At 43.5% G+C, this 25,605-nt stretch overlaps 1 protein-coding gene across 5 annotated transcripts in view; it reads right to left on the bottom strand.

Annotated features, from left to right (window-relative positions):
- The window catches only part of runx2a (RUNX family transcription factor 2a), a 203,906-nt gene that overhangs the window by 29,799 nt on the left and 148,502 nt on the right, over positions 1 to 25,605 (bottom strand). For 3 of the 5 annotated variants that reach the window (XM_041188847.1, XM_041188848.1, XM_041188849.1), the window contains 2 exons: positions 24,910 to 25,086; positions 1,538 to 1,702 (listed from right to left, as the gene is read on the bottom strand). In XM_041188847.1, coding sequence (XP_041044781.1) covers positions 1,538 to 1,702; positions 24,910 to 25,086 — 342 coding nt within the window. The remainder of the gene's footprint in view (positions 1 to 1,537; positions 1,703 to 24,909; positions 25,087 to 25,605) is intronic. The other 2 variants (XM_041188850.1, XM_041188851.1) reach the window with 2 other exon arrangements.

Raw genomic sequence — 25,605 nt, 5'->3', positions numbered from 1 at the left:
CTAATGACCCCCACAGTGACCCCAACTTTGTATGCCAGAACTGGACTAAAGTTAACTAAAGTAATTTACTAATTTATTTTTTATAATTTTTGATCTGAATGACTATCAATAACAATTTGCTTTTTGGCTTTATAGGCTTTTTGACACAGGAACATCTCGCAAAGTGTTTCACAGGTGTATAATCAGGCAAAAGATCAGCACTTAGTTAAGAACCGAATATTAGGACAGGTGTCAATAAAATTGTCCATAGAGATTGAGTTTTAAGGATGGGCTTAAGGAGGACAGAGAGAGAGAGAGATAGAGGAAGATAGGGAATTTTAGGGGGAGAATTACAGAGCTCATGGCCTAGATGGTTGAAAGCATGGTCACTTATGGTGGGAAGAATTTAGTGGGTGATGGACAAAAGGCCAGAGTTGGAGGAAGACAGAGTTCTTGGAGGGGGTTGGGGGGGGGAGGCGTTGTAGGACTAGAGGAGGTTGCAGTGATAGGGAAAGATAAGACCATAAAATGGTTTCAACATAAGGGTGAGAATTTTAAAATTCAGGACTAGGACCAATGCAGATCAGTGAGCAGTGAGGCGATGGGTGAACTGGACTTGAGGATTTGACTTGCTGTATATTAGGATAGGAGCAGCACAGTTTTGCAAGAGTTCACATTTATGGAGGGTAGAAGATGGGAGGCTGGAAAAACACTAAAATAATTATATCTGGAAATAAGAAAAGCTTGGGTGAGCAATAAACACACTTGAAGCAACATAAATGTGTTTATCATGTAGCCTGAAAGGAAAACAGTATATAAGCAAAATATGCAAAATAGAATATGGTTTGAGATAATAAGTTACTTTTAATACAAATCTCATAGGCGCCGACTGTATTCATTGCATGGATACACCAGAAAATAGCCTAAGCACTGTTTATGCCATTTTCCCATTGTTTCCACAGGTCTTCAAAATGCTTCAGTGGATCAATGCCTACAGAAATTTGTCCCCAATTTCTCAAAAGGCTACACTGAAATTACAAAGTAAATTTCTTTGTAAAAGAAGTTTCAAAATAGCTTTATGGAAATATCTCTCTTGGTTATCAGGGATTATCCTCTCAAGTGGCAAATTGGAAATGTTTATCCAAATCTGATAGGAAACAGGTATAACCCACTGAGGATTTTCACCACATTGCACAAAATATCATTGGATATAATTCTAAGGAAGTTTCAAAATAGAATTTAATTACAGCCACCAAGATAAATTGGGAAAGGGATGTCATCTCTATATTATGAAAAATGTGCAATACCTAGAAGCAAACACTAGTCAACAGTAAGGAGCAAAAATGTAAACAAGCTATCTGGGTTTAAGATAAACAAACAGTATTCCAAGACAAAGAAGTAATGACTTCCTCCTATATGTATGCCAGCTTAATTATGTCAACGATTTCAATTCCCACCAACCCATCCCCTCCATACTTCCCCCACCCACATCCCCACCCCCACATCCATCTTCAAAAGTTTAAATACACAGGAGGTTTACTCCTGAGATTGTGTCTACCTGAAAGTCGTCTTGGCACGTCAGCAGTGATTGCAGGAAGCCCTGTGGCACGGGCGGAGGAGAGAGGGGTTGTGGAATGTATGGAAGGTGAAGTCATCTGACTCAGATAGGGTGGGTAGGACTGATCATATGACCACGGTGGTGATGACTGGGCCTGCCTGGGGTCTGTAAACAGAGGAATCAGTCAATTTTTTTTTCTTCTGTTACCTTGCCAGAAAAAAAGTCTCTATCACTTTTGGAGGCTTTAGTCTACATTCAAATCTATCTCATAAAGCACTCTCCTCTCTTGCAAAGCTTACAAAATTGAACCTGATTTATTTTTAAAACTATAATATGTTTAAAGGAAGAGGTTAAATAAATATCTAGCATCCTTTGTGATCAATATATCACAGCTCTGGCATATTTCTCTCCAAGGTATTCTATTTTGTAATTAATACTGAAAAAAACATTTTCTTTGAACATATTTGAACAACTACTGTATTCTTTTGCAAAAATGCCCTGACTGTTTTCATTAGCGTGCTGCACGTATCAGGCACTGTAATCACAAGTTGTAGCCACTAAATACAACAACAACTTATATTTCTAGTACGCCTTAAGGTTGTGAAACACCCCAAAGAGCTTCATAGGGGCATTAACTAACACAATTTGACACTAGCTTGTAAATTGGAATAAAAAAAGGCATATGTAGTGTTTCTATTATAGGAAATAGTTTTATATGTACAAATGGCCCAGTAGATATCAAAGTTTTATCACAATACATTTTATACATTTCAGAATAACATGTTCAAGGAAGAAGAGAATTGTTTGTCTTCAAGAGTAAGAGTTATAGAACGAGCAGCTGAATTCTCACGCTGTAACCTGCCCCTGTTTCCCCATTTCCTTTAGTTTACTACAGCAGATAAATCACAGCTATGCTTAACAAAGGATAACAAGGTAAGTGATAAGAACTCAGCCAATCAAAAAGGGCCCGAAATATCCTGGCAAGAACACGTGTCTCAATCATGTAACAATGTCCTCGCCAGTGCTTAGTTAACCAGCAACAAATCATTCCATCACTCTTTCACATAAATTTCTGTTGAATCCTCTGCAGAACCTGGTTGTTAATAGTCTCAGTACTTAATACCAATGAAATATGGTGTAGGGAACTGCCTTGGATTCTTCAGGAATTAAAGATTAATCTCTAAGACACGGCTGCAAGCAACCCAGAAGAAAAATCATAGGGACATTGAAAGAATGTGCATTATTCATTACAAAAACAGAATTACCTGGACAAACTCATCAAGTCTGGCAGCATCAGCAGAGAAGAAAAGAGTTCACGTTTCAAGTCCTCATGACCCTTCAACAGAACTGATCTTTCTTTACAAGGAGAGGGAAATATAAGCTGGTTTAAGGTGGGGTGGGGGGGAGAAGTAGAGGGGGGGGGTGTTAGGATAGAAGCAGATCATCAAAAGATGTCACAGACAAAAGAACAAAAGAACACAGAGTTGTTGAAGTTGGTGATATTATCTAAACGAATGTGCTAATTAAGAATGGATGGTAGGGCACTCAAGGTATAGCTCTAGTGGGGGTGGGGGAGCATAAAAGATTTAAAAATAATGGAAATAGGTGGGAAAAGAAAAATCTAAAAAATTATTGGAAAAAAAACAAAAGGAAGGGGGAAGAAACAGAAAGGGGGTGGAGTGGGGATGGAGGAGGGAGCTCAAGACCTAAAGTTGTTGAATTCAATATTCAGTCCGGAAGGTTGTAAAGTGCCTAGTCGGAAGATGAGGTGTTGTTCCTCCAGTTTGCGTTGGGCTTCACTGGAACAATGCAGCAGGCCAAGGACAGACATGTGGGCAAGAGAGCAGGGTGGAGTGTTAAAATGGCAAGCGACAGGGAGGTTTGGGTCATTCTTGCGGACAGACCGCAGGTGTTCTGCAAAGCAGTCGCCCAGTTTATGTTTGGTCTCTCCAATGTAGAGGAGACCGCATTGGGAGCAACGAATACAGTAGACTAAGTTGGGGGAAAAGCAAGTGAAATGCTGCTTCACTTGAAAGGAGTGTTTGGGCCCTTGGACGGTGAGGAGAGAGGAAGTGAAGGGGCAGGTGTTACATCTTTTGCGTGGGCATGGGGAGGTGCCATAGGTGGGGGTTGAGGAGTAGGGGGTGATGGAGGAGTGGACCAGGGTGTCCCGGAAGGAATGATCCCTACGGAATGCCGACAGGGGGGTGAAGGGAAGATGTGTTTGGTGGTGGCATCATGCTGGAGTTGGCGGAAATGGCGGAGGATGATCCTTTGAATGCGGAGGCTGGTGGGGTGATAAGTGAGGACAAGGGGGACCCTATCATGTTTCTGGGAGGGAGGAGAAGGCGTGAGGGAGGATGCGTGGGAGATGGCCCGGACACGGTTGAGGGCCCTGTCAACCACCGTGGGTGAAAAACCTCGGTTAAGGAAGAAGGAGGACATGTCAGAGGAACTGTTTTTGAAGGTAGCATCATCGGAACAGATGTGAAGGAGGCGAAGGAACTGAGAGAATGGGATGGAATCCTTACAGGAAGCGGGGTGTGAGGAGCTGTAGTCGAGGTAGCTGTGGGAGTCGGTAGGCTTGTAATGGATATTGGTGGACAGAGATTGAGATAGAGAGGTCAAGGAAGGGAAGGCAAGTGTCAGAGATGGACCATGTGAAAATGATGGAGGGGTGGAGACTGGAAGCAAAATTAATAAATTTTTCCAAGTCCCGACGAGAGCATGAAGCAGCACCGAAGTAATCATCAATGTACCAGAGAAAGAGTTGTGGAAGGGGGCCGGAGTAGGACTGGAACAAGGAACGTTCCACATACCCTATAAAGAGACAGGCATAGCTGGGGCCCATGCGGGTACCCATAGCCACACCTTCTATTTGGAGGAAGTGAGAGGAGTTGAAGGAGAAATTGTTCAGTGTGAGAACAAATTCAGCCAGACGGAGGTGAGTAGTGGTGGATGGGGATTGTTCTGGCCTCTGTTCAAGGAAGAAGCTAAGGGCCCTCAGCCCATCCTAGTGGGGTGTAGAGGGATTGGACGTCCATGGTGAAGAGGAAGCGGTTGGGGCCAAGGAACTGGAAATTGTTGATGTGACGTAAGGTGTCAGAGGAATTATTCATTTTTGTCTATTAGTCACCAAAATATTGGAGAATGATTAAGAAAAAAAGTTTGTAACAGGACAGGGTGTTTGGAGGTGGGAGATGATGTGATGAAACTTTCAGGAATACATCCCACCAGAGTTTCCAATCAATAGGCTAAAATTTGAATGCTTCTTTATGTGTAGGAAGGTAGAACGCAGGATCAGTTGTCCTTCTTTTGACCCAAATCAGATCATTTTTAATGGCCATCAATAAACAGGTTTAAAGATGTTCAGTATGCCATCAAACTGCTTGGGCGTAATTTAATGTTGGAGATGGGAGACTCGCCCTGAAGCTGGAGAACCAGCATTGGGGAAGGCCTGCCAGAATTAAGTGCCCATTAGAAGCTTAACCATCCAGTGCAGGCCTTTCCCAGGATTTAGGACTTCAAGGGTGGAAATCCCACCTTCCTTAGAGAGCTGTTGGCCACCAGAGAGGTGGCTGCTGCCACTAATATGCCTACCAGAGGTCGAGGATCGATGGTGGACCCAGACCACAGGTGACTGAGGGCAGGATGGGCATTGATGGGCCAGGATTGCTGGCTGGAGTGAGGGGTGGAGGGATTTAGAAGAAAGTGCAGTGGTGGGGCTCTCAGCAGCCCCCTGTTCCTGTTGCTGGGTCCCTCGGTCAGGCACTTAGTACTTTTGAATGAGGGAATCTCCCCTGGAAGCCTGCAAGCAAACTCGACAGGATGAAGTTGGTATTAATTGTCCACTTACGGGCTTCAATTAGCATCCAGGCAAGAAGGCTGTCCACGAGCCTTCCCACCCAGACTTAATCGGAAGGCGGCAGGGTTGGCATCTCGACCCATCCCTCTCGATTAAATGCCCCCTTGACCTCTAAACTCATTGCCAGGGTGCATTGAATTCCACCCTGTATGTGCAAAAATCTTTTCTTGTTCTATTTGAGGATTACATCATTTAAATGCTTTATGCATAAAGCGACTGAAATGCCTGCAGTGATTCTATAGAGTACTTTCAGCTGAAGTGGATTCCAGTGCATAATTTGCTCAAAGCATCTGTTTTAAAGAGCAACTCCTGGCTACAACAGAGATACTGAAAAGAATGTTAGTGGAATCCAACTGTTAAATGGCAGACATATGTATAATACAACTACACTGTACTGTTAAGAAACATCACTTTAAATTATAGCACAGTAGTCATTTCCTAAAGAGTCTAATATTCTAATATTGCTAGGGGGTGTTAGTTATTCAGTCATGGCTTTATTTAAAGGTAAGCCATTGGAATAAACACAGAGGGTTGATATTTAGTGCATAGCTATCAAAAACTAAAAGATAAATCCAGAGCAAAGTTATGAAAAAGAAAGGCCTCTGCAGTTCTGTTATCCTCAGAACCAATTCGGGCAAATTCTCCTCTGCAATTACACTGATTCCTGGAGCTCTAACTGCAGCAGGTAGGGAAGGTAAATTGCGCGAGATGCTATCTTGCTGGTTTCTTAATTATCACCTGATGCAACTGCCTTAATTTTCCATGGGCCTGAATCTTCTGGTCAGGGATCGGGGTCCACTCGCCAACACGTAAAATGACACGCGATGATGTTGGGTGTGTGTCCCGACGTCACTGCGCATCACTCCGACCTTCAGTTCGGCAGGCGCGCGCCGGAGTCGGTTGTGTGCCTGCCGAATTGTCAAAAGCCTATTAAGGCCATTTAAAAACCACTTCAATCAACTAACAGGGCTGCCCATCCAACCTTAAGGTTGGCAAGAAGGCAAAGAACCCAGGCAGCCTTCTCATTTATTAAGAAACCTCATCCACAGGCGGGATGAGGTTTCATGAGGTGCTTATAAATTGAATAAAATTTTTTATCGAAATTCATTGACATGTCCCAGCTCATGTGGCAATGTCACATGAGGGGACATGTCTCAATTTTTTTTTCTTTATTTAAGTTTTTCACCACCAAACTAATCTCCCTGAGGAAGCTGTGTGCAGAAAGAGCGCAGGCCCCGACTCAGCTTCCTCCCTCCGCCCGCACAGGTAACGCAGAGCACTTCCAGGTGCGCATCACGCTGGGCAGGGCTTAATTGGCCCACCCACGTAAAATGGCGGCACGCAGCCAATCGCGGGCGGCAATTGGCTGCGGGCCCACCCACACTCGCGCCCACTCAGCCCCCCCAACAGGGAGAAAATTCTCCCCATGGAAGTGATGGCAGGTATATGTTGGGCAGGCATATTGCAATAGGGTGCAAAGGACGCAAAAAACATCATATAACATATTTCCCATCTTTTGCACCAGAGCAAAATTTGGTGCTAGGAGCGGAGTTGCTTTGCCTGGTGCAATCGAATCATAGGTTATCAAATAAACTAAGCAAGTCAGAGTTTTAACATTTTTATCAGATATTTTATTGGGGTCTTCTGCCTAGATTACCAGCCAAGCTATGCTTCAAGAGATACCACAGTCATTTTCCTCTCCACCACCAAAGGTGGACAACCTGGAAGCTGCAGAAACATAGCTGTGAAACCATCAAAATCATCCATGTGTGTGACCCTGCTCTCAGGCATCTGGCCAGAGGCTTGTGGCAGGCCAAAGCTGTGCTACAACTGAAATTGCACGTTTGAATGGACCCAAAAGAAAATCTGCTCCCATATCTGCAAAAACTGGATAACTTTGTTTTAAAATGTTGCAATTAGGCTTGCAGCTCCTGTAGCAAATTCTGCTAGATAGTGCGTGGGTGTGAGACTGTCGCAGTATTTTTACAATTCCCGTGCACTATCTCACAATAAGTAAATAGCTCCTGTGTGGATCACCTGAAAAAAGTAAGCAGGATAGTGTCCTACCCTTGTATGCAAATAAAGTCTCACATCAGTATATATAAAGCACACCCACTTCCTGCTGTCTCTGAACACTCAGGTTCTGTTCTTCTAAGCAACATTTAACAGTTTCCTATCCAAAGTCCTTGAATGTGTTGTTGCTTCCCAAATCCATGTTCACCTTTACCAGAACGTCTTGCTCGAATCCTTCCAATCAGATTTCTGTCCCTAACATAGTATTGAAACAGTTCTTATCAAAAGTCATAAATGACAACTTTTTGTGACTGTGACCTATGTAAACTATCCCTCCCTATCCTTCCTGACTTGTCTGCAGCCTTTGACATTGTTGACCACACCATCCTCCTGTAACACCTCTGCACTATTGCCCAGCTGCAGGGGGGCAATGTCTCACCAGGTTCCATTTTACCCATCTAATCATAACCAGGGGTTATCTGCAATGGCTTCTCTTCCTGCTCCAGCAATGTTACATCTGGTATCCCACAGAGATCCATTCTTGGCCCCCTCCTATTTCTTATCTACATGCTGTCCCTCAATGACATCAAGCGAAAGCTTAGTGATAGTTTACACATGTATGATGACAACACACACCTCTACCTCACACCACCTCTCTCGACTGCTCCACTGTTGCTAAATTATCACACAGCTTATCCAGCATTCAGTACTGGATGAGCAGAAGTTCCATCCATTAAATATTGGGAAAACTGAAGCCATTATTTTTGGTCCCCATCCCAAACTCCGTTACCTAGCCACCAGTTCCAACCCTCTCACTAGCAACCGCCTAAGACTAAATCAGACTGTTCGCAACATCGGTATCATATCTGACCGTGAAATGAGCTTCCAAGGTTGTAAAAAAAATGTTACACTGCTGCTTAATGAAAACAACAACAACTTATATTTATATAGTGCCTTTAACATAATTAAACATTGTAAAGTGCTCCACAGGAGCATTATAAAATAACATACAACGCCAAGTCACATAAGGAGATATAAGGTCAGAATGCAAAACCTTGGAGGGTTGGTATCCAGTACATGCTGATTTAAAATAATTGGCAAAAAAGTCAGAGGAGAGATGAGAAGAAATTTATCAGAGTTGTTATGATCTGGAAGGCAGTATCTGAAAGGGAGGTGGAAGCAGATTCAGTAGCAACTTTCAAAAGGGAACTGGATCTTTACTTAAAATAGAAAAAAAATGTTAGGGTGTGGGAAATGAGCAGAGGAGTGAAACAAATTGATAACTCTTCCAGAGAGCTGGTACAGGAACAATGGCTAAAATGGCCTCCTGTGCTGTATGATTCTATGGCCAGAATTTTTCAGCCCCTCACACCAGCGGGATCTCCCAGTCCCGCCGATGTGAACGAAGATTTCAATGGCTCGCTGGCCCTGCCGCAGGGGAATGATGCTGATCTTCTCAGCCCTCTTCTGGTCTTGCTCCTCCATGACATTGATACTGTGACACAAAGTAAAAATAATGTTGGGACCTGATTAAGGTTATCAGATATCAACATCATAAATCTGAATGAGGCACTCGTCCACCTATGGCATTGGCCTCACATGCTGCCTAAAATGCATCTGTTAAAACAACATGGAGGCATGTGTGCACCGTGCAACCAGTAAGTGACATACCACTGGAATTATAAATCTGGCACATGCTCGATTCTCAGGTGCAAGAGTAAGGGGTGGGGCAGTTAAATTAGGCTAATATTATAGCCAAAATTAATATGAACACATATCAGAATAAGCATTGGGTTATTTTGCTAGTAATAGCTTAAACTCTTTATACTTTCAGTCTTTCTACTACAGAGCTTTCTCAGCAACTACCAAACTGTGCTAATATTTCCATTATATTAAACCAAAAACTATGATATTAGCAGGAGGTAAAGCTTGAGAAGAAACTTTTATTTGTGGCAGTAGTGCAAGAAAGAATTGCTATTTTCTTGCTGATGTTAAGTATTATCACAGTACTGCAAGTGAGAACAAATTCCAAACTAATGCTACACTGCAATGTAGAAATGCTTTTCTGATGTTGATGTTTTACACTAGGCGAGTTGTGTGATACTATTCCATTGTTAATGTTACTGTGAATGCAACCCTAGTCAGATTTGGCCTTGTTTTTAATGAGTTGTTTTGTTTAGGCTTCAGTCCAGGTTTGATTCTTATTCTTGTACATTGCACTGAGAAAAGATTAATATGTGGGCTCACAGCAGGCAGCCATTATTGAACTAACCTTATTTGCACTTCAGCTGAGAGGGCAACAAAATGTTCTGCTCTTGCAGTATACTACACTCCCTCACCACTTAAAAAACAATTTATCCATTAAATATAAAATGGTGCATGCACATCATTTAACAGAATACAATATAACTGATACCTAAAATTTTTAACAGGATGGGTTGCTTATTTGTTTCTACTGTAGTCACAAATAAAACATCAATGCCAGTAATTTACATGCAAGAAATGTTTTTCGTTACACCAGTATATGATTCACAAAAATATCACCATTTGACAGGAAATAAGAAAGGAATAACTTATTTCTTTTTCCTTTGTACATACTTTCAATGAACCTACGGCATCCGCTGCTCCCAAAACAGTTTCCTCTACATTGGAGAGACCAAACGCAGACTGGGTGACTGCTTTGCGGAACACCTTCAGTCTGTCTGCAAGCATGACCCAGACCTCCCTGTCGCTTGCCATTTCAACACTCCACCCTGCTCTCATGCCCACATGTCCGTCCTTGGCCTGCTGCATTATTCCAGTGAAGATCAACACAAACTGCAGGAACAGCACCTCATCTTCCAACTAGGCACTTTACTGCCTTCTGGACTGAATATTGAGTTCAACAATTTTAGATCATGAACTCTCTCCTCTATCCCCACCCCCTTTCTGATCCCTCTTTTTTCCAATAATTTATATATATTTTTCTTTTCCCACCTATTTCCATTATTTTTAAATGTATTTCCATCCATTGTTTTGGCTTTGCCTTTTAGCCTATTTCGATCCCTTCCCCCCCCCCCCCCCCCCCCCCACCCCCACTAGGGCTATCTGTACTTTTATTATCACATTCCTTAGATAATATCAATAATTTATATAATTTAATTTATATAATTTATTAATATAATATTTATATTTATATAATTGATATAAATATAATTTATATAATTTATAATACCAATAATTTATATAGATTTTTCTTTTCCCACCTATTTCTATTATTTTTAAATGTATTTCCATCCATTGTTTTATCTTTGCCTTTTAGCCTATTTCGATCCCTTCCCCGCAATCCCCCCCCCCCCCCCCCCCCCCCCCCCCCAACACCACCACCACCACCACCACCACCACTAGGGCTATCTGCACCTTTATTATCACATTCCTTAGATAATATCACCAGCTTCAACACCTCTTTGTCCTTTTGTCTATGACATCTTTTGGTTATCTCCACCTATCACTGGCCCTCTATCCAGCTCTACCTGTCCCACCCTCCTTAAACCAGCTTATAGTTCACCTTTTTTCTATTTTTCCTTAGTTCTGCTGAAGAATCACACGGACTCAAAACATTAACTGTGTTCCTCTCCACAGATGCTGTCAGACCTGCTGAGTTTTTCCAGGTATTTTTGTTTTTGCTTTGGATTTCCAGCATCCGCAGTTTTTTGCTTTTATTTCAATGAACCTACCTGGCTTCTTTCTCTTTGTGTCTTGGTGTCTCCTTCCATTTCTATTAGCTTGACTTTGCTCTCTCAACATCTCTTACTGTGTCAGAGCTGAACCTTGACTTTGGCTACTAACTCCACTTAATGTTTAGGGCTGTGGCATTGATTGATTTGTCTTAATCAAAGACCCCAACTCCCCTCGATCTACCAGTAGATTCTGTGATACCAGCAAACTTTCAGTTTCTTTCTGACTTTCACTTAGGATTGTAGAAGGAATTTGAACTATTGGAGGTTTATCATGCTCTCCCTTTGTCAGGTTTCCTCTTTCAAGCAAATGATCTACAAGACACTGATGAAGTTTCTCACCAATCAATCTTCACTAGATATGTGAATGCACCTAGTCTCTTTACAGCAACTCCAATCACATGCTTCTCCTGAACAGCTCAGTGGTTTTTCACCATATAGGAAACAGGAGCAGGAGCAGGAGTAGGCCATTCGGTCCGTCGAGCCTGCTTTGCCATTCAAATAGATCATGGCTGATCATCTTCCTGTACACCATTTTTTACACTATCCCCATACCCTTTGATGTCATTAGTATCCAGAAATCTATCAATTTCTGTCTTGAACATGTGCAATGATTGAGCTTCCACAGCCATTTTGGGTAGAGAATTCCAAAGATTCATCACCCTAGGAGTGAAGAAATTTCTCCTAAACTCATCCTGGTTCTAGATTCATCAGCCAGGGGAAACATCCTATGTCCCTATGATCTTCGAACCAGCATGGAGTTCTCTAAGTTTCATGCCTTGTGTATCATGACTCATCTTCACTCTGCCTTGCTTTTTTCTTACTTTATTATTGATATCAGGCTTAAGCAAACTAAACCCTGTCCAAGGAGCATTTTAAACACTAACTTATAAGGTAAATGACCTTTTGTAGACTGTGGGGTTATTCTGTAAGAAAACAGAAAATTGTCTAGCCTGTGTCGAAGAGGAACATGGAAATTGCTGCCTAGCTTGTCACCTAGCAAATACTTCTGAAAATACCTCTTCACAATCTGTCTACTTCTTTTTGCAGCACCATTCAATGCTGGGTGATATTGTGGTGTTAGAATGTGTTTGACTCCATTCTTACTCAGAAATATTTCAAACTCTTCTGACATAAACTGTGGACCATTATCTGACACCAACACCTTTGGCAAGCCATAAATTTCATACCAACTTCTCAAAACCTCAATAACTTTGGTACTTGTGGTATTGGGCATACACTCAACATTTATCCACTGGCTATGGCTATCGACCAAAACAAAGTACTCTTGCTCTTCCAGTTCAAAGAAATCAATGCATACTCATCCCTAAGGTTTTTGTATGTTTGACTGTGGAATAAGAGGACCCTTTGTTGGATCATTTCCCATCAGTTCTCAGACTGACACATGCTTCGCAACTTTTCACCAACTCTTCAATATCTCTATCTACCTTTGGATACCAAAACTAGCTTCTTGCTGCTGCTTTCATGTGCTCTTCATGAAGTTCATCTAACAATCTCTCCATAAACCTTGGTAGAATAATGATGCTTAAATCCCATTGGAAACAGCCTTGACCTACACTCAGTTCATTTCTATGTATGAAGTACTCCTGCAGTTTCTCATCATCTTATTCTTTAGGCCAGCCATTCATGACATGATTGAGCACTTTACTGAGCACCACTTTCTTGTAAGTTTCTTCATTAATTTCTCTGGCAGACACTGGCATGCCATTTGTCTATGTAAAGTAATTCACAAGTAGCTCAGTGACTAGAAGTGAATCAGTCTTAATGGGAAATCTCGAAAGAATGTCCAGATTTGCATGACCAACTGATGTATGATATTTAGTATCATACTGATGGCTAATTTTATCATTTGGTCCTCTTTGTTCAAAAACCACTTTGTGCTTTCTTAGCACTTCCTCAATGATAAATGTACTCTTAATGATCCCTACTGTAAATAACTCAGTTCTGTTTAACCATATCTTCCAAAGCCAATTTCTTCCCATCAGGGAGACCTTGTTCCCTCCGAGAACTACCAATGACAAGTAATAGGATGTATCATGATATTCCACCTTAACACTAACTTAACCAAGTACTGGAATACTGTTTCACAGCAATTTTGCAAAGTGGAATATAACTTAGGAACTTCCTGAACTCTCCTTCTGAGATAATAGGCACTGCTGCAGCCATATCAACGCTGAAAGTAAGTTGTGAATCTCCAACTCTCATTTCTACTGTGGGTGCTGGAATTTTATCTCCAACCTTTTTACTCTCATCTTCTATGTGCTGTTTTTCGTGCTCCCTGACTGAGTACAACTCTTGATCTTCCTGCCCGATAACATCAATTTCTGTTTCCACATCAATCATATACTCATTTGAGGCTTTCCAGACTCTGGAGATAGCTTTATATCTTTCAGGATCTCGACCTGGTACATGGCTGTGGTCTGGAGTTTTACCACATATGGAGAATTTCTGTTTCCCTACTCATGCATGTTGTCTGGATTTGACCGACTTTCCCAAGGCATAGCACTTTGATTGGAAATGGGAGCATTTAAACGGTTGGTGGCTACCATGGCCATGGTAGCATCCGAATTTCTGACACAGAGTCTGTGAGCTTGGCTGCTGCTTGGGACTCGCTGAAATCCAGTGAATGTCCCCTGCCAGTTGAGGAAAAGAACTTCTTTGCAATTCGCAACTAGCTCTTTCTGCCATTTTCATGGTTGCCTCATCGCGGGCTTCCTTCCATGTCAACTTATTGCCTTTGCCCAAAAGCTTGGCCTGGGTTTTACTGTTCTTTGGGCCTCCTACTGACATGTCGCCACGGCTGATTTCTAAGTTCATCCCATGCCCACAATGCCTAGAGGGTTTCTTTAATTCTTTAAGACTCATTTGGCAACTGCTTCTTTTGACGGAACATAACACTCAGTGCAAACTCATTCTTAGACCTGCCATAATATGAATCCAGAATTTCATTAATTTCAGTATATTGCATCGTCCTGGAAGCATCACTGCCTTGCCACTACCTCAAAAGCATCTGGTCCCATCATGGTGAGGAAAACATTTACTTTATTCTCATCTCATATCTTATTCACTTTCAGCCAAATATGTAACCTTTATTCGTGATTACATCAATCCAACATTTGTTAGGGTTGCGTTCCCTCATTGACCTCAAATATATTTCCAATGCCATTTTTTTTCAATTACATACCATGCTGACTCACTGTGTACCTGAATACAATGTGCAAACAGAGCAATCTTTCAAATACTCAAACTCCCTCAAAATCAACTTTAGGAGTTCCAAAATGTGTCACAATGTTCTTCAGCTCTTAATTTCTTGAATGAAATGTAAAAGAAAATGCCATGCCAGCCAATTGTGAGCTTTCTGTTGTGTGTTGCAGTGAGAAAAGATTAACATATAGACTCACAACAGGAGACCATCATTGCGCTAACTTTATTTGCACCTCCCAATCAGTTTAGTTTGAATTGAATTAAAAGGTTAATAACACAACCACGATCAGAGTATTGTAACAGGAAAGTGCAATATTTCTTCCACCTCCTTTTTGTTTGGTCATTGTGTTTCCTGTTGCATCTTGTTATGAAGGAAACAAATTTTCATTTATATCTTGGCAAGTCAGATCCTGACAGGTCTGAGACAGACTTGCTGGCGTGGTTGGCGTCTCCTTATTTTGCAAGGAGTGAATTGGCTGCCAGCTCTGATTTAACTGTCAATTATCTAAATAATCAGCCACACACACAGGGTTTAATAGTTTTGAATTTATGTGCACTTGAGGAATTGAATTTATGTAGAAGTGAAATCACTTCTTTTAATTGCACAGTGCTTGCAAAGGAATGCATCTAAATAAAATTTGTTATTTGGGTCACTGCTGTGCATGATGTCTTTCTTTCTCCCCATGTTTACATTGCAAAGTTCCTGGGATGGCGCTTCTTTTTCATTTACATCATCCCTCAATCATTTGTTCCTACCTGTTCTTTCCTTGAAGTGGAAAGGATGGTGAGTGGCAAACATCTCTACAAATAAGGTGTTTACATAATGTCTTCCTGAAGCCAGTTGGTAGGAAAATCACATAATGTGTTCCAACTTTGGAGAAGCCACAGAAGAGACCTGATGCAATACTCTGTACCTGTGGCTAGATTAATCAGCCAACACTGGCCTGAATTCCAACATGACAGTGTTTCAAAGGAAGCATTCAAGCGGTTATACTAACAGAATATCTGTCATTTCACTAGAGCCTCTGACACTTTTCACTGTATGTCTGAGAGTCTTACAAAAAATAATCTAGAACGATGCTTTTGTTATAAAAAGTAATATAATTGCATAAATTTAGGTTTCTAAAGATGAAATAAATATCCAGACCATGATTCTTTATTAACAATCAGCGAGGTCCAATAGAAAAATTTCAGACTTTAAAAGCTTGCACTTAGTGAGAAATTGGGTGGTACAAAGGGGTATAACATTGGCCTAGAATTTCCTCAAAATGAGTTATGCTGCTGTTGCCCCTTTTAAAAAATATTGTGCCTGCTTGTGGCCTGCAGAGGAAATTGCATGTAGGTCTGCATTTTCGCTCGTTGTGCGCGCACAATTGGGGGCCCAGAAATGGACACGATATGCGTTTCCGGCCGTGATCGCAACTGGCCAATTAACTGGCTGCTAGTGTGAAACGCGTGCTGAGAGAGGCTCAGTGCTGTTTGGTGGGGGTGGGGAGGCAGTGGAAGAGGGCAGGCACTGAGACAAGTGAGGGTGTGGGCAGATGGGTTACAAGGAGTTCCCTGAAGGCTGTCAACTGCTCTGGAGCTGCCTCAGGGAGCTGCATTATTGTTCAAAGGGTATTTGCACACAAAAAATGTCACAAACTATCTCTAATGCAACTACAAACAACTGACAGCAGTACTCATAACTCCTCAACCTTCAAACATCTTCTGGGTATTTTATCCCACCCTGAATTGAGAATGATGCAAAAACGTGAAGGCCTACTAACCGATTGGCCCATGCACCAAGCGTAAAAGCGCATGGTCCACTAAAATTCCTGATTGATTGGAGCTTTAAATGGCTTAATTGGAACTTCAATTGTCGACGGGCACGCTTCCAACCCTCATGCACCCACCAACTGTGATATGGCATGACATCGCTATGATGTCGGGATGCCCACCTGGCATTTTCACGCGGGGTTTCACACTAGTTCAGGTTACCTGAGTGTCCGATCGCACCCCGGCAAATTCTGACCATGGGTTTCCTTGTTCTGCTCAGTTATATTCCCATTGATGCTATTGTGTGAAACAGGTATAATAGCTAAACAACCTGGAAACTTCTGTGTAGCCTCAAAAAGTGTAACCTGACGTCCTTAACAGCAGTCTGGAGGGATACTGATGGTGATGATGATGAGGGAAGGAAAGAGTAGTCAATCAACTTTTTACTGTGAGACATCACAAAATAGCTTATTTTCAGGTGCCTAAACTTGGTTGACAGCAAAAACTGTGTAAACAGTCGTTTTGAGTTAGATGGGAGAGATTCTTGAATGTTGTCTATCAGTTCCTAGCTCTCTTGCTTGGCATTCACACCGTTTTCTAGGTGTGTTTTTCTCTTCTCAGCTGCTTTGGTTCCTTTAAATAAATAAAAACTTATTTAATTTTTGGGGGTGAACATGCACTTTAAGAAGCCCTGGTTCGTGCTGCTGGTTTTTCTGCCTGAGGTACTCTTCATGCTCTGTCTGGCTATCTGGTTTCATGATCATCTACAAGTGAATCGCGTACTCGGCTGAGACCTCCCAGAAGGCTCTCAGTATCCTGATTCACTTCATCAACATGTTCCTCTTCACTGGGAGCCCATCAAATGTGGACCTCTACCACCATCAGGTAAGGAGAGGGTAGGAGTGTCTGGCCTGAGGGAGTGAGGGAGACTGCAGGTGCTAGGAATCCTGTGACGAGTAACTCACCTCCTGACTCCCCACAGCCTGTCCACCATCTACAAGGCACAAGTCAGGAGTGTGATGGAATACTCTCCACTGCCTGGATGAGTGCAACTCCCACAACACTCAAGAAGCTTGACACCATCCAGGACAAAGCAGCCCACTTGACTGGCACCACATCCACAAACATTCACTCCCTCCATCACTGACATACAGTAGCAGCAGAGTGTACCATCTACAAGATGCACTGCAGCAATTCACCAAGGATCCTTAGACAGCACCTTCCAAACCCACGACCACTATCATCTAGAAGGACAAGGGCAGCAAATAAATGGGAACACTTCCACTTGGAAGTTCCCCTCCAAGCCACTCGTCATCCTGACTTGGAAATATATTGGCTGTTCCTTCACTATCGCTGGATCAAAAGCCTGGAACTACCTACCTAACAGCACAGGGACTGCAACGGTTCAAGAAGGCAGCTCACCACCACCTTCTCAAGGGAAATTAGGGATGGGTAACAAATGCTGGCCAGCGAAGCCCAAATCCCGTGAGTGAATAAAAAAAAAAACAGGTTATGGTATCAAAGGTAAACTTTATTCTGTAGAACAGCATTTCAATGATCACATGTGCAATGATGCCTCTTGCGGTAAGTGCTGCCTGAATCTCTGTTGTTCTATCCTGTGGTCCTCCTCCTCCTCCTCAAAGAGAATGCCCTCAGTGAATGCCATACTTTCTGCTGAGAACTCCTGACTGGGAGGAGGGTACGGGGAGGGGATATCTGAAATTCTGCTAGTAAGAAAACAGTGAGATGCAAGTGTAGGTGTCTGTAAGCTGAATAGCAAAGAAATGTTTCAGAAAACATGCCCTGTGTCAGGAACTTTTCAGTTTAGGGAGCTGCTGCACTTCATGAATCTCAGTCAAAGTTACACAATGTACATTTATAATGCAAACCCAGTGGTATGCCACTAACTCTCACACTGACATACGCAGCCAAATTTTACAGACCCCTATTGGCACATTTGCAGTTGAGGGAGCCACAAAATTCCCCAGCTGGCCTTCCCACTGCCCTACCACCTGCTTCGGATCTGTCTGCACTATTTCAGTGGGGTGAGGCCAACTATTGGCCACTTAAGAGCCTCTCGCTGCCCAGTCTCGAATTTGAGGCTGGCGGGAGGAGTTCAGGGACTGGGGGGAAGCATGGAAAATCACCCTTCTCAGGCTGGGGTGGGAAATCGGGGGGAGGGGGGGTGGTTGCCTCCCTCAAGGGCCCTCTTTCCAAATAGGGAACTCCATGCCAAGGTCTGCCCCAACATGTGCTCTCTCCCCAGAGCCTCTAAATCAAGACTCCCACCTTCTTGGGTCTCACCTCCCCCTTCTCTCGCCATGAGACACCTATCCCCGGCCCCATCCCTGCACTTACCTGGTCCTCGACTCTGTGTCTGCTTGTAGTCCCAGTCCTGGCCACTGCTGTCACCAATGCTGCTGGGACCACAAACCTACCAGCCAATCAGATTGGTCAGCAGCTCTCTGAGGTGCGACTTCCTCGCGCATGAGTGGCTGAAGTCCTGTCTCCAGCCAATTAATACTCCTCAGTGCATTAAATGGCTGTGAAGCTGCTATGCTGGTTGGGGATACATCTGCTGACTCTTCAGGTGGCAGGACAGGAAACCCCACTTTCTGAAAAATCTTTCCCATGCAAATGAGGCCAGCAAGGTATCAACAGGCAGATTTTGCAAAGGCTCAAATAGTCCAAAGAAAGGTGCACCAGTAGCAGAAACAACCCCAGTGATATTTTCTCTAAGTTCTTACATCCTTCTTACACCATCAAAGGCCACTCATTGTACCATCACCCCTACCCACCCAGCTTTGCATTGCAGCATGTCTACAAAAAGTAGAAGTCAAGTTCCAAGCCAGAGCTGACAGCTACTGTGGTTGGATGTGCCCTCCCTATGGGTGTGAGTCTGGGTCAGCAAAACAACAGATGCAGTCATAAATTAGGCCTACATCTGTCACTTTGCTGACCCAGGCTCCCTGAAGACAACGTCCAATGTGTCATGTTAGTTGGATAGGCCTGCGCCTTCAGAAACAAATTAAGGGAGTTGTGGTAGATTCTACTAATTAGTTTACACTGGCATTTGACCCTGGCATGCCTTCTCTCATCATGAAATCATGACATAGCGTGAATAGGGTGCTTCCAAGGAAGCATCAAATATTACAATTGCCAGGAGTTTACATTCCTGTGTGGTGTCATTGGGGCTGCGGTCCCAAGTTTCCTTTGGGAAGAGAAATATCCACCAGCACCAATAACCTGCAAAAGTCCACATTTGTTGTAGCTGCCAATGTGCAGATACTGGTGAATGGGCAAAGAGCATTTCTCGTGTAACCTGACCTGCCGTCAGAACTCAGTGGGTTCGCCTATACTTCCAAACATGTCAAGATTTGGCAATTCCCACTGGACAAACCTTTAGATTTAGTAACAGAGCAGGGGAAAATACTCCATATAATCCAAATAGGTCTGACCAGCTCTCTGTATAGCTGCACTGGTTCTTGAATGCTTTTATATTCTGAAATTCTTTTGCTGAAACCCAGCACCCCATGAGCCACTCAACCAAGGCAATAGTTCGAGCTCTGCCATTAATAGCAGTTACCTTGGACAGGATTTTCAGTTGAGGTTCGGGTCCCGAGTGGAGGCAGTTGGGCCGGCAAGTTGACGCCAACGGTTGTCGTGCTAATTCCTTGCCACATTCCCAAACCCAAGCCATTTTGAAAGAGGTTGGGTTGGGGCTGGTTTGTCTGCCTGCCGGCAAGCAGTGAGTAACCAATTTAGATCAAATGAAGATAATTAAGGGGCCTATTAAGGCCCTGTTCCTGCACCGACTGGGATTTCCAGTCAGCATGCGGGCAGCCCACATTGGCCTGGACATGTGGTGGACTCAAGCTTGGAAAAGGGAGCAGGCATAACTGTTCATGTAAGAGCCTCACATGCCCCTGCACCCGACCCATCATAGTTGCTAGACCACAGCTGCGGCCACTAGCATGACCCTGGAGGGTGTGTCCTCCAGGATCATGGCCAGGCAGCAGTGGCAGTGTTAAAAATCAAAAGTACTTACCTGGCCCTTTGCCTCTCTCTCCATTCTCACATTGGCAGCTCCCACCTCGGCTGTTGGGGCTGCCGATCTCTGAGTGCTGGAGGGCCTCTCATTGGCCCTCCAGCCTCGGGAGCCGGCTCACTGTGCCTGATTGAATGGTGAACCTGCTTCCTGGTCTTTAATTGGTTTCCCATTTCAAAATAACAGTGGGTTTGTCTGTAACATGCCATGAGGGGTTAAGCCTCAGAACCAGCCCCCATGCTAAGTTGCTGACCCCTGGGCAAAAAGGGAATAGCATCAACCAGTGTTTCCCCAGTTGATCCCTCACCATTTACTGTAAACTGGTGTGTGAGCATTAGGTAAACTCAATTAGTATTATTCATGCCTCTGAGTCAAGAGCATTACTCATGCCTCTGAGCTACTTGTTTAAGTTCCAATCCAATACTTGACGATGCTATGTTACTGGAGCTCTACGTTCTTTGGATAAGAGATTAAATCAAATACCCCATCTGCAACGGTGAGTCAGCTGAATGTTAAAGGTCTTAATATCTTCCATCCTGCCATCAACCAACAAGAACAGATTAACTAGTCATTTGTTTCATTTCTGTTGGTAGGACCTTGCTGAGTGACTGCCTTGTGTGCCTACATAACATCAATGGCTGCACAACAAATTTCATTCTGTGAAGCACATTTGGGTAGGGCTTTTCAGTGTTGCAGGGGATGCGATGGCGTAGTGGTAATGTCACTGGACTAGTAATCCAGAGACCCTGGCTAACAGTAGAATTTGAATTCAATCAGTCAATATCATTAAAAGTCTAATGATGACCATGAAACCATTGTTGATTGTTGTTAAAAGCCCATCTGGTTCACTAATGTCCTTCATGGAAGGAAATCTGCTGTCTTTACCTAATGTGATTCCAGACGCACAGTAATGTGGTTGACTCTTAAATAACCTCTGAAATGGCCAAGCAAGCCTCTCGGTTGTATCAAAATGCTAGAAATTAAACCGGACAGACCCCCTGGCATCGACCAGGCACCAGAAACGACAATGGCAAACTCAGCCCTGTCAATCCTGAAAAGTCCTCCTTACTAACATCTAAGAGCTAATGCCAAAATTAGGAGAACTATTTCACAGACTAGTCAAGCAACAGCCTGGCATAGTCATCCTCACGGAATCATGCCTTACAGATAATGTCCCAGACACCACCATCACCATCGTTGGGTATATCCTGTCCCATCAGCAGGACAGGCCCAGCAGAGGTGGCGGCATGGTGGTACACAGTCGGGAGGGAGTTGCACTGGGAGTGCTGAACACCAACTCTGGACCCCATGAAGTCTCATAACACCAGGTCAAACATGGGCAAGGAAACCTCCTGCTGATTATCACGTACCGTCCTCCCTCAGCTGATGAATCAGAACTCCTCCATGTTGAACATCACTTGGAGGAAGCACTAAGGGTGTCAAGGGCACACAATGTATTCTGGGTGGGGGACTTCAATGTACATCAACAAGAGTGGCTCAATAGCATCATTACCGCATACCAAGCTGGCCGAGTCCTAAAGGACATAGATTGGGTCTGCGGCAGGTGGTGAAGAAACCAACAAGGGGGAAAAGCATACTTGACCTCATCCTCAGTGACCTGCCTGCTGCAGATGCATCTGCCCATAACAGTATAGGTGGGAGTGACCACCGCACAGTCCTCGTGGAGACGAAGACCCACCTTCACATTGAAAATACCCTCCATTGTGTTGCTTGGCACTACCAACATGCTAAATGGGATGTATATCAAACAGAAAAGGCAAATCAAGACTGGTCAATTATGAGGCACTGTGGGCCATCAGCAGCAGCAGAATTGTACTCGAGCACAACCTGTAACTTCATGGTCTGGCTTATCGCCCACTCTACCATTACCATCAAGCCAGGAGATTGACCCTGGTTCAATGAAGAGTGCAGGAGGGCATGCCAGGAGCAGCACCAGGCATACATAACAATAAGGTGACATCCTTGTGAAGCTACATTGCAGGACTACTTGCGAGTCATCCAACATAAGCAGCAAGTGATAAACAGAGTTAAGCGATTCCATTACCAACGGATCAGATCTAAGCTCTGCAATCCTGCCACATCCAGTTGTGAACGATGATGGACAATTAAAAAACTCACTGGGTGAGGAGGCTCCACAAATATCCCCATCGTCAACGTTGGGGAGCCCAGCACATCAGTACAAAAGATAAAGCTGAATCATTCGCAGTAATCTTCAGCCAGAAGTGCTGAGTGAATGATCCATCTCGCCACCTCCAGAGATCCCCAGCATCACAGAGGCCAGTCTTCAGCCAATTCGATTCACTCCACGTGAAATCAAGAAACGGCTGAAGGCACTAGGTACTGGAAAGGCTATGGACCCTGACAATATTCTGGCAATATTGCTGAAGACTTGTGACCAGAACTCGCCGCACCCCTAGCCAAGCTGTTTCAGCACAGTCATAACACTGGCATCTACCCGGCTGCATGGAAAATTGCCCAGGTATGTCCTGTACACAAAAAGCAGGCCACACCCCACCTGGCCAATTACCGCCCCATCAGTCTACTCTTGATCATCAGTAAAGTGATGGAAGGGGTCACAAATACAGCTATTAAGTGGCACTTGCTTAGCAATAACCTGCTCACTGACGCCTAGTTTGGGTTCTGCCAGGGCCACTCAGCTCCTGACTTCATTACAGCCTTGGTTCAAACATGTACAAAAGAGCTGAAGACCTGAGGTAAGGTGACAGTGACTGCCCTCGACATCAAGGCAACATTTGACCGAGTGTGGCATCAAGGAGTTCTAGCAAAACTAGAGTCAATGGGACTGAGGAGTAAAACTCTCCACTGGTTGGAGTCATATCTAGCACAAAGGAAGCTGGTTGTGGTTGTTGGAGGTCAATCATCTGAGTTCCAGGACGTCACTGCAGGAGTTCCTCAGGGTAGTGTCCTCGGCCCAACCATCTTCAGCTCCTTCATCAATGACCTTCACTACATTGTAAGGTCAGAAGTGGGGATGTTCGCTGATGATTGCACAATGTTCAGCATCTTTCGCAACTCCTCAGATACTGAAGCAGACCATGTCCAAATACAGCAAAACGTGGACAATATTTAGGCTTGGGCTGACAAGTGGCAAGTAACATTTGTGCTACATAAGTGCCAGGCAAAGACCATCTCCAACAAGAGAGAATCTGACCACCTCCAACAAAAGAGGATCTAACCATCTCCCCTTGACATTTAATGGCATTACTGCTACTGCATCCCCCACTGTCAACATCCTGGGGGTTACCGTTGACGAGAAACTAAAATGGACTAGCCATATAAATACTGTGGCTACAAGAGCAGGTCAGAGGCTAGGAATCCTGTGGTGAGTAACTCACTTCCTGACTCTCAAAGCCTGTCCAAGTCAGGAGTGTGATGGAACACTCTCTGATTGCCTGGATGAGTGCAGCTCAAACAACACTTAAGAAGCTTGACACCATCCAGGACAAAGCAGCCTGCTTGACCCCCCATCCACAAACATTCACTCCCTCCACCACTGATGCACAGTGGCAGCAGTGTGTACCATCTATAAGATGCGCTGCAGGAACTCACCAAGCCTCCTTAGATCGCACATTCAAAATCCATGACCACAATCTAGAAGGACAAGGGCAGCAGACGCATGAGAACACTGCCACCTGGAAGTTCCCCTCCAAGTCAATCACCATCCTGACTTGGAAATATATTGCCTTTCCTTCACTGTCACTGGGTCAAAATCCTGGAATTCCCTCCCTAACAGCACTGTGGGTGTACCTACACCACATGAACTGCAGTGGTTCAAGAAGGCAGCTCACCACCACCTTCTCAAGGAGAACTAGGAATGGGTAATAAATGCTGGCCTAGCCAGTGACATCCACATCCCATGAATGAATTGAAAAAGGGCATTTTATAAGTGTAACTTGCTATTGAAGCACACTAAGGGTTTGAGAGAAATATGAGTATGATGCCATGCTGTGAGAGAGCACAAATTTAAGGTGAACATAAACAGAATTAAAGGGAAGGGAATTAGAAAAAAGTTACACAGAAAGTGGTTTGAATGAGGAAGTATCTGGCACAATCTATTTTGAGTCTATTAGTTTATGTACAGAAATTACTTTGTTGGAAAAGAGAAATATGATTGGTTATATGGGGAGCGAGGATGAGAGTAGGGGATCAAGTGACTCGTAGAGAAGGACACTGGCACAGACTTCATAGGCAAGTGGTCTGTTTCTATGCTGTAATGTCCTTTCTTCCTTCCAATTAGACTCATTGCCACATGCTTTACTAATTCTCTCAGCTAGCACGTGAAAAATGATCACTTGGGCAAGGTAAATAAAGGATTGACAGTACCCTTGAAAGAACGGTACGCCAGCATGGGTCAACACCTTCAGGGGAGCAGAGAGAAGATTGACTGGTGAAATAAGTAAATAAATAAATGGTGAATGGTGGATGCAAAATGAAGAATACTCTAATATAATCCATCACATTATATTAGCATGAACTGCATTCAGTATAAATATGCAGGAATTAAAATGGTGTAAACGGGAATTTTTTAAGTATTAGGCTTATCACATACTCTGACATAAACAATTAAATGCACTTGGTACATCTCCATTCATAAGCACTCCAGATAAGTATCCAGGTACTAACCTATTAGTAATGAAGAGAGTAAGAGATATTGCTTCAAATATCGTAACTCAAGGAGCAGTCCACTCTACTCGTTTCTACATACCTGCAATCTGAGATGTAGCCTGAGGACTGAAAGGAGCTGGTGCAGGATTGAGAGAAGGACGAGGACTCTGTGTTGAGGCACCCACTCTCATTGCTGTTTGGCGAAGGCGTTCCAATTCACTCAGACGTTCTGAGAATAATCCAACTTTGGGCTGGTCTTCAGGCTTCTGTCTGTGTCCTGGTTAGAAGAGAACAAAATGGCAATCTACAAAAATTCTCCTGTATCCACTTATTTGTTTAAATGGAGATTGTACATTTTTCTCCTATTGAAAGGTGAATTTATTGTAGGATTAGTCTTGAAAGGGGCAATCCCCTCACATTGGAAATGCTGAAGAAATAAGCACGAAGAGTAACAATTGAGAACTACCTAAGAAAAAAGCGAGACCAAGAGCAGAGGTAGACAAAGGTGAGGCTGAGACTGGTGTGATAGGAAAGGACAAGGATGGGAGCAGAGAGATAGAAAAAGGCAAGGTGGGGAGTGGAGTGAGAAGGTTGAGATGGAGAGCAGGGTGGCAGAAAAGAGTGAGGCCGAAAGCAGGGTGGTAAATAAAGAGTAGTCTGAGTGGCACAGGAGAAAAATCACAAAGTGAGGTTATAGCACCAAGAGGACTAACAGGGTAGGTTATGGGTAAATATTGCGTTTAATCTATCTATGAGTTAAACTAGATAAAATAATTAGTTAAAAAACTAAAGATAA

Source organism: Carcharodon carcharias, chromosome 5, assembly GCF_017639515.1.
Source record: "Carcharodon carcharias isolate sCarCar2 chromosome 5, sCarCar2.pri, whole genome shotgun sequence".
NCBI lineage: Eukaryota > Metazoa > Chordata > Chondrichthyes > Lamniformes > Lamnidae > Carcharodon > Carcharodon carcharias.
The sequence above is the reverse complement of the archived record's forward strand: the minus strand, read 5'-3'. Positions and strand labels throughout refer to the sequence as shown.